The sequence below is a fragment of the Hylobates moloch genome, unplaced genomic scaffold (genome assembly GCF_009828535.3).
Source record: "Hylobates moloch isolate HMO894 unplaced genomic scaffold, HMol_V3 SCAFFOLD_3, whole genome shotgun sequence".
NCBI lineage: Eukaryota > Metazoa > Chordata > Mammalia > Primates > Hylobatidae > Hylobates > Hylobates moloch.
Window position 1 is genome coordinate 10,698,117 of NW_026652278.1, and position 16,324 is coordinate 10,714,440.

General features: G+C 44.2%; 1 protein-coding gene across 1 annotated transcript in view; it reads right to left on the bottom strand.

The window, feature by feature from the left end:
* Positions 1-8,441: 8,441 nt before the first annotated feature.
* Positions 8,442-16,324, bottom strand: part of LOC116810343 (deleted in malignant brain tumors 1 protein-like) — a 40,526-nt gene continuing 32,643 nt past the window's right edge. The window contains 7 exon segments of the mRNA XM_058437007.1: positions 8,442-8,484; positions 9,050-9,203; positions 10,525-10,557; positions 12,671-12,703; positions 13,183-13,462; positions 13,465-13,505; positions 15,516-15,833. Coding sequence (XP_058292990.1) covers positions 8,442-8,484; positions 9,050-9,203; positions 10,525-10,557; positions 12,671-12,703; positions 13,183-13,462; positions 13,465-13,505; positions 15,516-15,833 — 902 coding nt within the window.

Genomic DNA, 16,324 nt, shown 5'->3' on the forward strand with positions numbered 1-16,324 from the left:
GCCTTCTAATTGTAACAATAAAAAATGTCTCCAGACCTAACCAAATGTCTTGCAGGGGTATATAATCACTTCCATTTGAGAACTGGAATAACAATAAATAGTAAACGATAACCAACTTTATCTTCTGAGTAACAAAAAAGCAAATTGCAATAAATCTAGGCTTTTAACATCAAAATTCAGAAATCAGCCACTGTGGTCTGGTTTTGGGCAATACCTTAAAAAGCTCCTTAATTTGTGTACTCCAAAATTATAGTACGAAACTTACGTTAGAATAATAACTTTGACATTACAGGGGACGTGGGCCATTACAACTGTTTGGAATCGCCATTTCCCAGAAGTGATCAAATGAAACTGTGCCCTAAAACATTAGAACTGTGAATTTCATAGATTTGAAATACATGGTACCAACTCTTCTCACATTGCTTTCAACAAATAAATGTATGTTGAATGAAGGAATAAATGTATGTTGAATCAATGAATGATAAATGCATTTTGCTCATACTGCATAATGCCCCCTGACATTAGCTTATGTCTTTTCTATCAAAAAATATGTAGCCACCAAGTAAAGCCAATGGAGTTCGCCCCTCCTCCACCGAGTACGATTTTACATTTTTAAAAGCAGCGTTTAACCATTCAGATTCTCAACTGCTGTGGCCAATGATGACAGATGGAAAACAGTGGCAGAGGTCTGGGGCATACTGTGGGACAAAGTAAGGAAGAGAGAATGACCCAGGTGTAACCCAGTATAGCAAGATGAAACCGGGGTTAAGCATTATCAGGAAAAGTAATATTTTTGTTTAAATGTTATTCATGTATATGTATGCTTATATGAAAATGTGTGTGTGTGTATATATACACCTACATGCATATAAATGTACATTAAAATAGGATACATTCCTTAAAAATGAGTGACGGTTAAAGAAAAAAGTAGGAAGAACAACGTGCATGATGGGGGAATGAATTAACTGTTTAATCTGTACAAGAAAATTCTTGGTAAGGACATGATAGAAATTCTTGAAGAGAACAGGAAGCAGATTTGTGTAGCATCAGAGGGAAGAATGAAGATCAGACCATGAGGATGAGGAAGAACAGATCTGGGTTCAGATGGAGGAGGAAGCCTGTGTCTCAAACGGAACTGGTTAAGAGTGAAGGGGTGAGGTCTTCATGTGTGGGCTGCCCCAGCTACGGCTCAACGGGCTGGTGTCAGGGAGGCCCATGGGGTGTTCTCTCATTGCACAGGAAGTTGAGCTAACTGATTAAATGACTCTCCACAGCTCAGATGATCAGAGCAATTCTCGCCTAAAGTGTGAAAGGATTTGTCCCACAAAAGGCTACCTCGCTGAGGAAAGTATGGATTCAAATCTAAACTGGCCTTAACAGTAGAGAAAGAAAACGTTGCTTACTTCAGACTTGGGATCATCAGTTCTATGTGGAATTTCTCAGCCACGTGTATCACCCAGACGCACTCCAAGTCCGTGGGGTAGTTTGTAGGGTACCAAGGGCTGGAGAAGGAACCTGAGAGACTTGAAATCACTCCTCCGCAAGAGTTACTTCCTCCTGTAAAGGCAGATGAGAGACCCATGGTTGGTTTCATTAGGCATGCACATTGCATTTTTCTGGATGTAGAATCCAGAATTCCATCAAGCTCAGCAGTGGAGTCACTGAATGGGGAGTGATCATGCTGGTGTAGACACAGTTGTGGCTTGGCTGGTGTGAGTGACTGTGCCACTGAGAGGGCATGAAGGAGGATGGAAGATGCATGATGGACAGGCAGGACCCTACAATTGATTGTGAGCGATATTGGAAATGGGATTGGACACATGCATGTAGTGTGTGTGTAGTGGGGGCAGCCTGTACTTCTTTAATGCTCTCCTCAGTCTCCTGTCATGCAAACCAGCTCAGCTCAGGTGTGGATAACCCACACATTTGTGAGGGCTCCAACCCACCCATTGCCCCTGTGGTAGCCAGGGCACACAGAAGTCCATTCTGCTTTTATGAATTACAAAAATAATTCTCTGCAACTTAATACTGTATAGGTTACACTTTCAATGAAAGAGAGTTACCTTGTGGTATAGGGGCTGGAGGAATGATATCTGCAAAAACCGAAACCAAAGAAAATCAGGAGAGAGCTTAGCATCATAAACCATCTTATACTTAATCAGAAATGAATGAGCCTATTATTACCCTTGAGTTTTAATAAATGGTGTAGACACTCATTTGTCTTTTCTCCCTGATCTGGAATGGAGCCTCTGCCCTTCTTTCAGCTGATTCATGAGGAAATCACCAACCACACACAGTTGCATGACTTGTTTTCTCTCATATGCTAGGTTCCACAATCCACGGGTTATACTTGGGTTGACCAGTTACTAGGAATTACACTGACATCACTGGGCTTATGACTATACCACTAAGCCTATAGAAATTTACCAAGCGCTGAAATTCAGAAAACTAAAAACCAGAAAGCTGATAGCCAGGGTGGAGAAAGGCAGGTTGGATAAGTGTTCCATTGGAGAAATATGGACGTTAATGGGGAGGTCCAATGAGTGTTTAAGGTCCCTTCTTTTTCCTTTATTGTGTCCTCTTGGCTTTGATTTCTATGTGGCATACACAGTTGTCCCTCAATGTCTATGGGGTATTGGTTCCAAGACTCCCTAAGGATTTCAAAATCTGCGGATCCTCAAGTCTCATATACAACATAGGAGTATTTGCATAGAACCTATGCTCATCCTCCATTATACTTTAAATAATCTCTGGAAGACTTATAATACCTAATGCAATATATTATAACACTATATAAATAGTAGTTACACTGTATTGTCCAGTGAATAAAGACAAGAAAAAAAGTCTGTACATGTTCAATACAGATGTAACTATTGATTTTTCTTCCTGAATAATTTTGATCCACAGTTGGTTGAATCCACAGACGTGGGATTATGGATACAGAAGGCCTGCTGCACGTCTATAGTCTATGTGTGTCCTCAATACCCCCTACATGGCAGGTGCTGAGGGGAGGGCAGCTATGAAAGCCTGATCATGAGAATGCTGTTAATTGTTTGGATTTTACACCAAGGGTTTAGTGGGGGAGGAATTTGAAGCAAACATGTCAGATGTACTTGAGAATTCCTTTATCCCCATTGTCTTGCTCCTTGGCCAGCACTGCAGAAAGGTGCAGAGCAGTGAAAGTGATGGACACGGTCAACTTAACCTGTCATTAGTCCTTTGCCAGAAGAAGTGCAGTATATCACTGGAATACATTTTCACTAACTTAAAGTGGCTCAGAAGCAATTTTCTTTGGTTAAAATGCTTGATATGCAATATTTATCTCAGAGTATTAAATGACAAAAGCCTTATATTTTTGTGTCTTGGTAGATATATAATGTTCTATCAATAAGAATTTTTTTTGATTCATGCTTACAGTGGGATACTATTTAGACATAAGTGGTTGTATTTCCCTCCATTGTTTCCTTAATCCCATGACCCCTTCTTTATTCCAGCCAGCTATGCATCTCTGCCTCAGAAAATGGATATTACAGCAGAGAGAAGACAGAAAGGCTTTCTGAGGTTTGAAGCCCCAGGCTCCAAGGGGACTTGGGCCTAGAGCTGTTGATGAACTGAAAACCATGCCCTCTCCTCCTGCTGTCTTTTCCTCCTTCCAGGGCCCAGGCCAGACCGGACTCCTCACTGGGGAAGAAGAGGAAAGCCAGAGGGAATCAAAGGAGTGTAGCTGCTTGTTAAACCCAAGAAAGGGTTCTGTGCACTCTGCCTCCCCTCCGGAACAGCTACATAATTTGTGGATCTCAGTGCAAAATGAAAATGTGAGGCCCCAGCCAGGGGTGGGGAAACCACTTTCCCCTTCCTATAGGTTACTGCCCTGACCCATGGCAGCTGGGCAACCCACAAGGAATGGAGGTCTCCATCTTGGGAGTACTTGGGACCTGGACTGGAATGGGCAAGAGACCTCCACAGAGTGTCCTGGCAAATGTGCCATGGTTCTGCCAGCCCAGGGTACAGACAGCTGCCATCTACCTTGTTGGGCCCCGAAATGCCACAAAATACACCCCTGACCCCGATAGATTCCTAGTGTCCAGGCCCCTGCTGGGGACAGAGTGTGGCATCAGTCACTGGGTAGGGTTAGGGAAGAGGCTGGGCAGGGCCCAGGGGCCCAGGGAGCAGAGAAGGGGGCAGCTGAGAACCCATCCCCGGGAAGCAGGAGGCTGCAGGAGGTAGGACCCCACATGCTTCAGAATCTTGAGTTCGGCAGAAGGTCACTGCTGCACATTGACTTTGAGTAGGTTACCAGTAAATCCACTCTGTTGTGTTGGCTAAGCCAGGAGGCCCACGGAAGAGCCCTAAATGGTTTACTTCTCATCAGCAGTCTGCTCTTGACTCACTGGGAGACAGTTTGGCACTTGATGCATCTTTTCTTTCCTGCATACTTTCATTTTCTAACCCATGTACCTAAGAGACAACCTTTCCAGGGTCTCTCTTCTCCCTATCGACCTTCTTCTCAGCCACAGTGACTCAGTCTTTCTCCATCTTTCTCCTCCTGCCCTCCCTTGCTCTACCACCAGAAGAGAGTTTTGAATGTGATTCCGTTTGGGAAGTACGGCTCTTAGCTCCTTGCCTAAGCACTAGTTCTCAACCTTGGCTGCACATTGGAATCACACAGGGAGCTTCAAATATCACTGATGGCTGGGAGTGACCTCAGAGACTCTAAGGTGACAGGGCAGGGATGCAGCCTTGGCACCAGGAATTTCTAGAGCTTTCTGAGTGATTCTGGTGTGCAGCCAGAATTGGGAATTACCAGCCTAGTCATTGTCTACCAGTGTCTAGGTCAGGAGAGAGGTTACTTTTTTAAAAATTTTGCCAAGATAGTGCAAATTTAGTGTTGGACCTACCTGGGGGTGCAGGAATCACATCTGGAGCCCAGTCCCCAGCATCTGCATGCATACAAGAAAAATTTAGAAAAATCTAAATTACATTCTATGAAGACAAAGAAATGGTGGCTTTCTAGTGTGGGCAGTTCTCAAGCAGGCAGGTCCCATTTACATAAGCAAAAATGAGGGCATGGTTAGACCTGGAAAAGCAGTTCCAGAAATGGGAGAGGTGCAGAGAACAGAAGCAGCCAATTGTGTGGCTCAGCTGTGTTTGTCCTCAGAATGGAGCCAGGCTCACAGCATTCTCTGTCTACCTGGCCAAAGGGACAGTCATCTGTTGGGCCACTGTCCCAAAATTCCCCGGCCCCACTCTGTGCATGGCCTTCATCCATCACTAGGATGTCTTTGGGTGAAAGATCAGAAAGAATCTATCATGGAAGGACAGGCTACCTGAGCAGACAACACTGGCGTCCTCATGGTGGCCACAGTTTTGGTCTGACCAGCCAGAGCTGGGGCACTGGCCAAGGTGGTTCTCACTTCCTGAACACTGAATGTTGTCTAGAAGGATGTCTCCAGAGCCTGGGCCAAAGTGGGCCTTTCCAGGAGCAGCAATGGCCCGACCACACCCAAGCTGCTGGCACAGAACCTCAGCTTCGTTCAGATCCCACAGGTCATCACACACAGTGCCCCAGGAGCCCTTGTGTAGGACCTCCCCATGTCCTGAGCACTGGCCAGAGCCACCCACCAGCCGCAACTCTGGTCCATCTTCCAAACAGAGAAAGATTTTATTTTTGAGTTTGATAAGTTTTAAGTAGAAAGTGATTTCTAGCTTCTGTGTTTGTGGCTAAGGCAAACACAAGAGCAAAACCTTAAAGCCAACTGATTTAATCAGGCTTAAGGGCTTCAGAGTGAGATAGGAAGTGGGTCTGAATCCTTGTTCTATGGCTTCCTAGTTGTGTAAATTTTGATAAGTGACTCTCTCCCTGACCCTCAGTTTTATCGCCTGTAAAATAAGGACTCTAGCAACATCTAGAGGAGATGCTACCAATGAGAGTGTGCTCAGCACCCAGCACGTCAGGGTTACTGCAGATCTTGACATATGGTTTTTGTGTCACAATGCTGGGTTATGGGAGAGCAGGTTCCCAGCTGCTTTTTTGTATGTGTCTTGGATAAGGGTAGATTTAATCCCCTGAAAGGCACCTGGACCACAAGGGTGACTGTGACTTCATAGAACACAGTGGCAATGCTCTATCTGGACTGAAGGGCTGTGGCCGATTAGAGTTATCTGCTATCTCTGGAGGCACTGTAAGGACAGCCTCCCCTTACTGTGTCCACTGGCTCTGTCACTTTGGCCTTCTTTCTGTTGCTCCAACATGCCCAACTCTTTCCTCTGCCTGTAATGCTTTTCTTTGTCATTCATCACATGCCACGTCTTCAGAGATGCCATCCATTCTCATCCAGCCCATAGTAGCACCTACTGCATTCCAGGCACCCTCTACTCTCCCACCTGACTCCTTATTCCCAGCCTTCACCTCTGTCCTTTATCGTTCTTACCCCAAAACCAGTTTGTTTATTTCCTTGTTTCTTGTGTTTTGATCCTCTCTCACTTACCCACGTCCATACTAAACTCCATGAGGGCAGGGAGCTGTACTGGGCTCCCACACTTACAACTGGACCTGGTATATAATATGACCTCTGTAACTGTTGTTAAATGGCTAATGCTGGTCTTGAGTTAATGAGTGTCTGGATTTCAAATGTTGGAGCTTACCTTGCTTCTCCAGGGCAGAGTTTCGAACATTGCTTTGAGGATGAAATATACAAGGAATTCCCTTATTCAGATACAAGCAAATCCCAAACCACACCCAGGGACTATCTGGCTTTATGGTGGCCTAAAAGAATTTCTGGGGTTTCTGTAGGGGCCTCTCAGCATCAGAAGTCTCACACTTGGCAGGCAGTGTGCTTGCAGGGTGCAAATTGGACCTGGCTTTGGAATGACTGCCTGCAGGGTCATGGCTGCCTGCAGGGTCATGCCTAACAGGAATCCCCAAGCCTCTCATTTGGGTGAGACTAGGTTTCAATGTATGCAAGGTATAAAATGGGCCAGCTTGTAGAGGAAGTGGAGTCTTGTCATACCAGTGTTGAACTTCCACATTCCGGCACTCCGGACAGTTCCCAAGAGGCTGCGGAGGGTGGCTGCAGCCCCAAGACGGTTTATAGCACCCAGCTTTTCCCTGCAGGCAGTAGCAGCCTGGCCACTCACACACAGAATGCACATGACTGCCTCATTGTAGCTTCCCATGTGGCCACCATGGTGGGAAAATCTAGCCGCTATGGAGCAGAGTTAATGAAGCTAAGTGCGGGGGTCTCAAAAGACTGAATCCTAGGGCTCTACTGGCAAAGGAAACTCCGAAGTTAGAATCTGTCTGTCTTTTAACCACCAAAAACTACTTGAAGTTTCCTACCTGACTCCCTTTCACTCTGTGGAATGGCATTGAAAAGAGCATAAAAGCCAGTGTTGGTTTTCACAGAATCACTTTGGAACACCACTGTCATGATGTGTGAGGAGGAGAAGAATATCACAGTTTCAGGGGCACAGAACTTCCCCACGGAGAGCGAGGCAATCCTAGGACCATTGAAGATTTCAACGGAGTCATAGGGACATCCAAGGATATCTTCCAACCTGGGGTGAATAGACATGGAGGGGTAGTGGCAGATTAGAAACTTCCTAAAATTTAATGCTAAAAAAGTGTGACAATCATAGAGATTAAATATTTGGATTATATTTAAATTGCACACTGAAATGTAAAATATTAATTAATTTTTTCAGATGACCTATCACAACTCTCTTTTCTTTGGCTAGGGAATGTGTGGGGCTTTCAGCTACAATCTCGTAACAGAAGTTTAAAAATTATAATGGTTTTGGCCAATCACAACCTACATAGGACATTAGGAAATACTAATTTATACTGCAACTAAATTCATAACAGTCAGATCACCCCAAAGATCAGCATGTAACAGACATCACGGCCAGATTTTTCCTACTTCTGTATTTCACAATAATTGCCATACTTGAATTCTTGGGTAGGAAAAAACTTGATTTTAAAATGAAAGTGGTGGCAGGATATAGAAGAATGTAGTATGGCAATTATTCACGAGGAAGGTAAGGGGAAGCAATTTTGAAGGAACAGACAATGGATAACATAATAGAATTTAGAGGTGTGGGTTCAAGATCCTTACCTCACTGTGGCTAATCATGTCCCTAAGGTTTTAGTCAACAAATATATCCTGAGGCATTTTTGGCTTAGTCCATGTCTGAATCCATGGCTGTGGTATAGTCATGACAGAACACAATTCAATGCATGCCTGGAGCTAATGATCATGGAATTCTACAGTCTTGCTGTGTTTGTAACATGATGTGTGTCATGCACAAAAAGAAGGGCTTCATGCAGACTCTTTTACAGACCCACATATTGGTGAACAGATGGGGCATTGACATCGGACAGATCTAGGTGGGTTGGCCTTGGGCAAATTAGTTATCCTCTCTGAGCCTCAGGCTCCTCATCTCTAATGGAGATGATAAAGACATCTATCTTTGGACTGTATAACCCTGGAATATGACAAAGCATACAAAGTCTGGGCTAGCATTAAAACATCAGCTGTTATTTTATGTCATCGAGATAAAAATGTCTGTGACTTTGGAACGTTTATTCTCTTTATGTCAGAGATAAGGCAATGACACTAATGTCTCCTCTTACTTTGCAGAACATTTAGAAGATGCAGGGCCCAAAGCTGGAGTACTTGGCTAATGTGTGTATGAAAATTCTCTTACTGTTTAAAATTTGGATTCAAATAAGAAAGTCTAAGAGGACAAATATTGATACCCAGTGCGCAATAAGGGCAAAACTATTGAGGATTTTTGTGATATTTTTAGAAAAATAAATAAACACTACCAAAATATGCTAACAAATCACTTACTGAATTTTTCAACTAAGAAGTAACTCATTGGATAGTGCTACAAAGCTAACCCAAAATTTGACTTGGAAAGACTATAGAATGTTGGGTTCTTCTGCTTTCACTCTTAAATGTTTCCCACTAAAAGAAATACCTTTAATATGGTTTCACAAATCAATATTCTTATTTACATAGAACGTTCTCTTTAAAAGTTTTCTTACTTCAAACCTGGAATTATGAGTTCTATGCGAAATTGTGTATCCATGTGGATCTCCCAAACACACTGGATGTCTGCTGGGTAGTTTTCTGGATACTGTGGACTAGAAAATGAGCCAGAGAGACTAGAAATGACCCCTCCACAAGAGTTACTTCCTCCTGAAACAACAGGAAAAATGGTGTTAGAATGTGTCCATTTGGCATCATTGTGTAATCCTAATAAAGACCAGTTTACATGCAGTGGTCTGGTGGAACTGGGCACCAACTGGCCTGGGTGGGCATGCACAGGCTGTCTGAGCAGACCTTTAGCTTAAATGTTTCTTGGGAAAGAGAGTCTATTCAATCTAATTCTGATGAAGCAAAAAGTATTAATGTGTGAATGTTCCCTGCTTTTCTCTTTCTCTCAGCACCTGATAAAGAAAATGTGCAATTTGTCCTTTCTGCTTACAGTTTTCTCCCCCTCTCTAAAGTAGGGGTTCTGCTTGCAGGGGAGGGACAGAGTAATGTGAGATTGGAAGGAGAGATGAAGAAACAGAGGCCACATGTGCTTGGGAAAGGGGAGAGTTTGGGGAGGTTTGGGGAGCAAGAGGTTCTAGGACAACTTTGGATTCTGATGAATTGTAGGTAAAGGGAAAAGGACACTGATCTGTCAGGGGATGTTATGACCAGCACCTTCTTTAAGTACTCTTCCTCGCTTTGACTGGGTAGATTATGTTTCCTTTAACTCAGGTATTTAGTCTGAGACTGGAACTTGCAGGATTTTGGATTTATAAGGGTTAAACAAATAACAGTGAAATCTAATACTTTCATGTATGTTGTCATATTAGCATAGATAGATACATACACATACATGTATGTATTTAAAACAGGATTTCACACAAAGAAAGCAGATTTCACACAAAATTATTTTGGAGAAAATGTGAAAGTACAACATTCTTTATTGACCTTGTCCCTAAACTATGAAGTTGCTTAATTTTTCTACTTTCTGTTCCTCTTGGCCAACTTGTGATCCTCCCAGAATCCCACAGATTCCTCGTCTTTCCGGAGATGGATGGCAGGAAGCGATGATGCTCCTAGTCATCTGGTAGCTTTATCACTGACCGCGTTTGTAAGCTACAATAATGAGGCCAGGTCAGGCTGACACTGAAACCTCTGGGAGCTGGACCTTCTGAAATCTCTACACGTGGCAAGGGATAATGAGCTGGTGCTTTCTACAGGACTGTACCCAAAGAGGGAAGGCTGAGTATGGGCCAGATGTCTGACCTGGGCAGATACACATCCCCCTTCCCAGTCTGATCCTTTTGTTGTAAAGTCAGTATTTTTTACAGAGTATATTACATAGAGTGGCAGCAGAGAAGCAGATCCCTTGCCCACACTGTGCCAGGCTCTGTTGTGCTATGTCCTGGGCACACTGCCCAGCATTTGCCATGACAGTTCTCTTCACATGGAATGAGCATTTCAATTTAAAATAAAAGACTACCTTTTATGTGATCCTGAGAAGCTGTAGAAGAACCTGAAAGGGAAAAAAGGCAGATAATGATGACATCCAGATGAAAATATTGAGTCTTATCTACAAGTCAGTGAAATGTAAAGGGTTTCCTTAGAAACATCAATGTACTTAATGCAAACTGAGGAGAGTTTGCACTGAAGGTGCTGAGTGAATATTTTCTATGGTTCTGTGGCAGGTTAGAGAAGGCCACAAATTCTTAGACATGCCTCCTGTCACAAGGTGGGGTCTAGGTTCCCTCTCTTGAACCTTGGTGGGTTCTGTGACTGCTTTGACCAACAGAATATGGTGGGAGTGGCTCTGCACCTTAAGAGACTGGTGGCTTCCACCTTCCATCTCTGGGAACACTGGCTCGCTCATGCAGCCCTAAGCCACCTTACAAGAAGTCTGAGTGTGGCCAGGTGCAATGGTTCATGCCTGTAATCCTAGCACTTTGGGAGGCCGAGGCGGGTTGATCACCTGAGACCAGCCTGGCCAACATGGTGAAACCCTGTCTCTACTAAAAATACAAAAATTAGCAAGGCATGATGCCTATAATCCCAGCTACCCTGGAGGCTGAGGCATGAGAATTGCTTGAACCTGGGGGGTGGAGCTTGCAGTAAGCAGAGATAGCACCACTCCACTCCAGCCTTGGTAAAAGAGTGAAACTCTGTCTCAAAAAAAAAAAAAAAAACCACAAAAAACAAAAAACAATAAACAAACAAACAAAAAGAAGTCTGAGTGTGCATGGTCTCTCAGCGTGGTAGTCAGACTTCTTGTAACCTGAGACCACCTAAAAAGGAAGAGGGCTGTGGCTGAGCTTTTCCTTCCAGCTGACCCCACAAAGGCACCAACTGTATGAGTGAAGCTGTCTTGAATTCTCCAGACCAGTCATCAGATGAACTCCACTGAGCAACCCTGCTCAATGCTCTATGGAGCAGAAGGGTCTGCCAGCTGAGCCCTGCCTGAATTCCTGACCCTCAAAGACATAATGTACATCTAAATGGTGGTTACTTTATATTGCTAAGTTTCAGTGAGCAATAGATAACCAGAATGGCTCCTTTCACTCAATCTCATTTTTCTCATTTCCCTGCTGTCCATAAAATGAGAAAACTACAGATGATCTTCACTGGAATATCCACTGCCCTTGACCCTAACCATGGCCCTTTAACTTTAGACAGTCCCTCCCTTCTCACTCATGGTACCAATAGGTAAAGCTGGCCTTCCCTCAAGAACACCAGGACACATCGAGGTCTTTTCCAGGCAAGTGCCCAAGAGAGATGCTTCTGCCAATGGCTGATGGCTTATCTGTGTTCACTGAGGCTGTGTAGGGGACAGCCAGGTGCATTCAAAGGGTGAGAGATGGCTTTGTAAATTCCAGTCCTGCCACTTTCTAATCAAGTTATCTTCAGTAGGTTTTTTGATCTCCCTAATCCTCAACTGTGAAATCACCTTTCAATCACCTTCAGCATCATTTCAGAATTCACAGTGCATGTAGTTGGTCTGGTTTTTCTAATATTTGGTTTTTATTACAGATGAATATTAGTCAATAATTCAATTATAAGATCTTTGAAAAGAGGCAAAAGTCATAAGATCCCTAAGAGCATGTACTTTGGGGCCAGACTGATCAGTGTCAAAATTTGGGTCATTAACTTACTGAGTGATCCTGAGAAAGTTACTTAACCTTCTGTGTCTCAATTTTCTCTTCTGTAAAATATAATAGATAATGCCTTTTGGCAGGATTGTCCTGATGATTAGCAATGATCTGAGCAAAACGTCTCCCCACATTTACTCTAGTTTCCCCTCGTCTTTGTGTAGCTGAGCCAAGGAATGGGTAAATGAGACTGATGGCCAAGAGCATCGGCAGCTTGGGTTCAGATACCCTGGCTAGCCCTGGGCACCTTGCTAACTTTCAATGTCTCAGGTTATCTGGAAAATATGAATAATCCAAGAACCTGCCTCAAGGGGCTATTGTGGGGATTGAAAGAGTTATATATGTGAAGGGCTCAGAACAGTGCCTGGTCCTTACTTATTACTTATTACAGCAAATACTTGTAAGTATTTGCTGCTTTTATTATTATTATTATTAGTAGTAGTAGTAGTAGTAAGTTGCCTGAATTAGAAAAAAATATGGACATACCTGGAGGTGTGGGTGGAGGTAGGTCTTCCCCATCTGAATGCATAAAGAAAGGCGACAGGTTACTCTATTTGGGGTGACAAGGTATAGGAAACCAGAGTACTGGAATTACCCCTTGGGCAACTTCAACCCTCCTCTGGCAGGGTCCTTGGCCTAGGAGGCTGGGGAAGAGCAGCTGGGTCAACTCTGTCCCATAGCAGCCAGGGCTGGATTGCCCTTGGCCCTTCTTATGCAGAATCCCTGCACCACTTGTTAAGATGCAGATTCCAGAGCCTTTTTCCTACTTAGTCATAATCTCTGGGGGGTGGGACCCTAGAATCTACATTGTAATGCCCAGGTGGTGCTCATGACAAGTAATTAGAAACCTTTCCAGAGCTGCCCATGGCGTCTGAAGGAGACGCTTGAGAAACGGGCAGACACACGGATGGATGGATGAAAATGCCACCCAGGATGCAGAGTTTCAAAATGTCACAATTGCAGCATCAGAAATCACTGGCTGAGAGGGGAGATGATACCTGAGCAGATGACACTGGCATCCTCGTGGTGGCCACAGTTGTGCTCTGCCCAGCCCAAGTGGGTACACTGGCCCAGGTAGTGCTCTACCCCAGTGCACTGGAGGTTGTCCAGGAAGATGTCTCCCGAGCCTGGGCCAAAGTGGGCCTCGCCAGGGCCAGAAACAGCCTGCCCACACCCCAGCTGCCGGCACACAACCTCGGCTTCGTTCAGGTCCCACAGGTCGTCGCACACAGTGCCCCAGGCGCCCTGGTGGAGAATCTCCACACGCCCCGAGCACCGCACCGGCCTGAGCCGCCCATCAGCCGCAGCTCTGGCCAGTCCTCTGCAGACAGAGACACAGCATGTGAGTTCCCAAAAGACCCGGCCTGGGTCCACCAGTGGCAGCTCAGAGAAGGTTAGGGAGGGACATTCCCCAGCCTTGAGCCTTGGGGCTTGTTCCTCAGATTTCTCATGTGTTCCTGAGTTGCAGGTTTTGGGGTCTTCAGTCAATTTCATTTCATTTTAGGTACTTATTGATTGTCTTTTATGTTAGGCACTGATGATACAGCTCTAAACCAGAGATGTGATTTCTGTCCTCAGGGAGCCCGGAGTCTACTTATTAGTCAAATGCAGGCACTGCTACAGTGCACCATTGCACACTGTGATAAATGGGCCAAAGAGGGGAAAAACAGGATGCTATGAAGGGGACAATAGAAAGAGCTGGAGGACACTTCTTTAAAAAGTGAGAAGGAGCTAGTCAGGGGAAGAGCTGGGAAAGTGCCTTGAGCCAGAGGAATAGCATATGCGAAAAGGCCATGAAACATCGTTTAACTCTGCATGCATCTCCAAAAAATATAGACTTCACACACACACACACACACACACACACACACACACACACACACATCATCATCATCACATGTAAAAAATCAAAACTATTTTTCAATAAGACTTTCTAATAGAATCTCAGTGGTGTGAAAAACCCTGCAGTTCAGATAAAGAGTGAACTTAAAACTGAAAAAACAAATAGCTTAAGGACAAAATTAAGAACAGCTGATATTTAACTCCCGTCGACAAAAGGTGTGACTGACCTGGACTGTTAGCAACTGATTCTTCAGCATCTGTTTATAGAGAGAATAAGTACATCAGCATTTTTTGGAAATCCTGACTTTAACAACTGAAGATGAAGGTTTTAGTTCCATCATTATATGTATTTATTAATCTGATGTGGGAAAGATTAGTCCTTTTAAAAAACAGTACTGGGAGAAGGAGATTCATCTGTAGATAATGAAAGTAAGTTTCTCTCTGGTTGTTGGTTTGTACCGAGTTATGTAAAAATGGCCAGATGCAAAGGTACATTTGGGATGATCTGACTTAAACCATCAATTTTGTAGCAGGTGTTTCACTTTGGGTGTCTTCGGGGGGACCTTAGATTTAGACAATCATCCTCTGGAAGATTGAGATGTGGGAATAATATATACCCAGGAGGATGTCACTAGGATACATGTCACCCATGATAAGATGTCACAAGGTAAACAGACAAATGAATGCACCAACACATAAGACAATGTTTCTAAGTATGCACTTCAAATTAAAGGTCACGGTTAGCAGGTCTGACATGCAATTGAGTTACTTCTCACATGGGCAACTCTGTGCAGCAAGCCCTCCTACTTTGAGTTATGATTACTGATTTTTTCAAATCACATCAGGTATTACAGCTGTTAGTTTACCAAAAGGCATCTCATTATCAGAAAGGATTATTAATAGACATTCCAGAGGTGGCTAACTTACTCGTAGCTGTTTATACACAAGAAAATCCAGAATATATTTTAAAAATTGTCACAAGCCAGTTGAAATAAGTCAGGTGAGTGCACACATTTCCTTGGTGTTGTGACTGAGTGAGGACATGGCAATAAGCATTACCAATATGTTTAAGAGAGAGTTTAAGTGTTCCTCACACACAGTCTGTGTGTCAGCACAGGCTCTGGAAGCCAGACTCAAGTCTTCTGACTCTGAAGTCTCCCCTAGCCTTGCTACTGCAGGCTGCCTCTTTCAATGAGCTCCTTATTCCCATCATTAAAACAATTCTCATCATTAAACATGTTATTTGCATATTTCAGTAAAGCACACATACCTTTGGTAATACTTGCTACCAAATTAGAAAATGAGGTTTTATACTGGAGGCTAGCAGATAAAACCTCATCTATTTAATCAAGTTAGAAAAGCTACAGCAAAAATCAAATGCTAAATGTTTGAAGATCCTGTTTTTGTTCCAGGCTGACTCTGAACACTGGCAGGGAGATTTTGAAGCACTGTGAGACTGGCAGTGCCCATATTAGAGGGGAGAAGATACCTGAGCAGATGACACTGGCATCCTCGTGGTGGCCACAGTTGTGCTCTGACCAGCCCGAGTGGGTGCACTGGCCCAGGCAGCGCTCCACACCAGCGCACTGGAGGTTGTCCAGGAAGATGTCTCCTGAGCTGGGGCCAAAGTGGGCCTTTCCAAGGGCAGACATGGCTCGACCACACCCAAGCTGCCGGCACACAACCTCAGCTTCGTTCAGGTCCCACAGGTCGTCACACACAGTGCCCCAGGTGCCCTGGTGGAGAATCTCCACGCGTCCTGAGCACTGGCCAGAGCCACCCACCAGCCGCAGCTCCGGCCAATCCCCTGCAGAGAGAGATCTAGTGACTGTTGTCCTCTGGGGGCACTGTACCCTTCCCGTGAGTGTTGAGCTCCCCACCCCATACTACTTCTACTAGTGGAGAACCTTGTACTTGGTCAACTATTCAACCTCTTAGTTGGAAGTTGCAAAGCCATTAGGATTGTCTGTAGCACTAAAAGTCCACTAATTGAGTATCTATTTTTCCAGAGGTATGTGCCCATTTGTTTTGGCTAAGTGCAGAAAAACAAATAATTTGCAGTGATTTGTGATTTTACAAAGTGTGGTGTGTGTGTGTGTGTGTGTGTGTGTTCACCTCCACCTTTATCATAACTCAGGAAGGTAAATAGAAGAGTAAGTATAAAACAAAGAGAGGCCTTGTTCACTGCTAGATACCTCCTAGCTACACACGGAAGGGAAAACTTCTGACAACAAGCCCAAAGAGAATGACTGGGCTCAAACGTGTCCAGTCAGTGTTTTGGCTGGCTCCCCAAGAGGC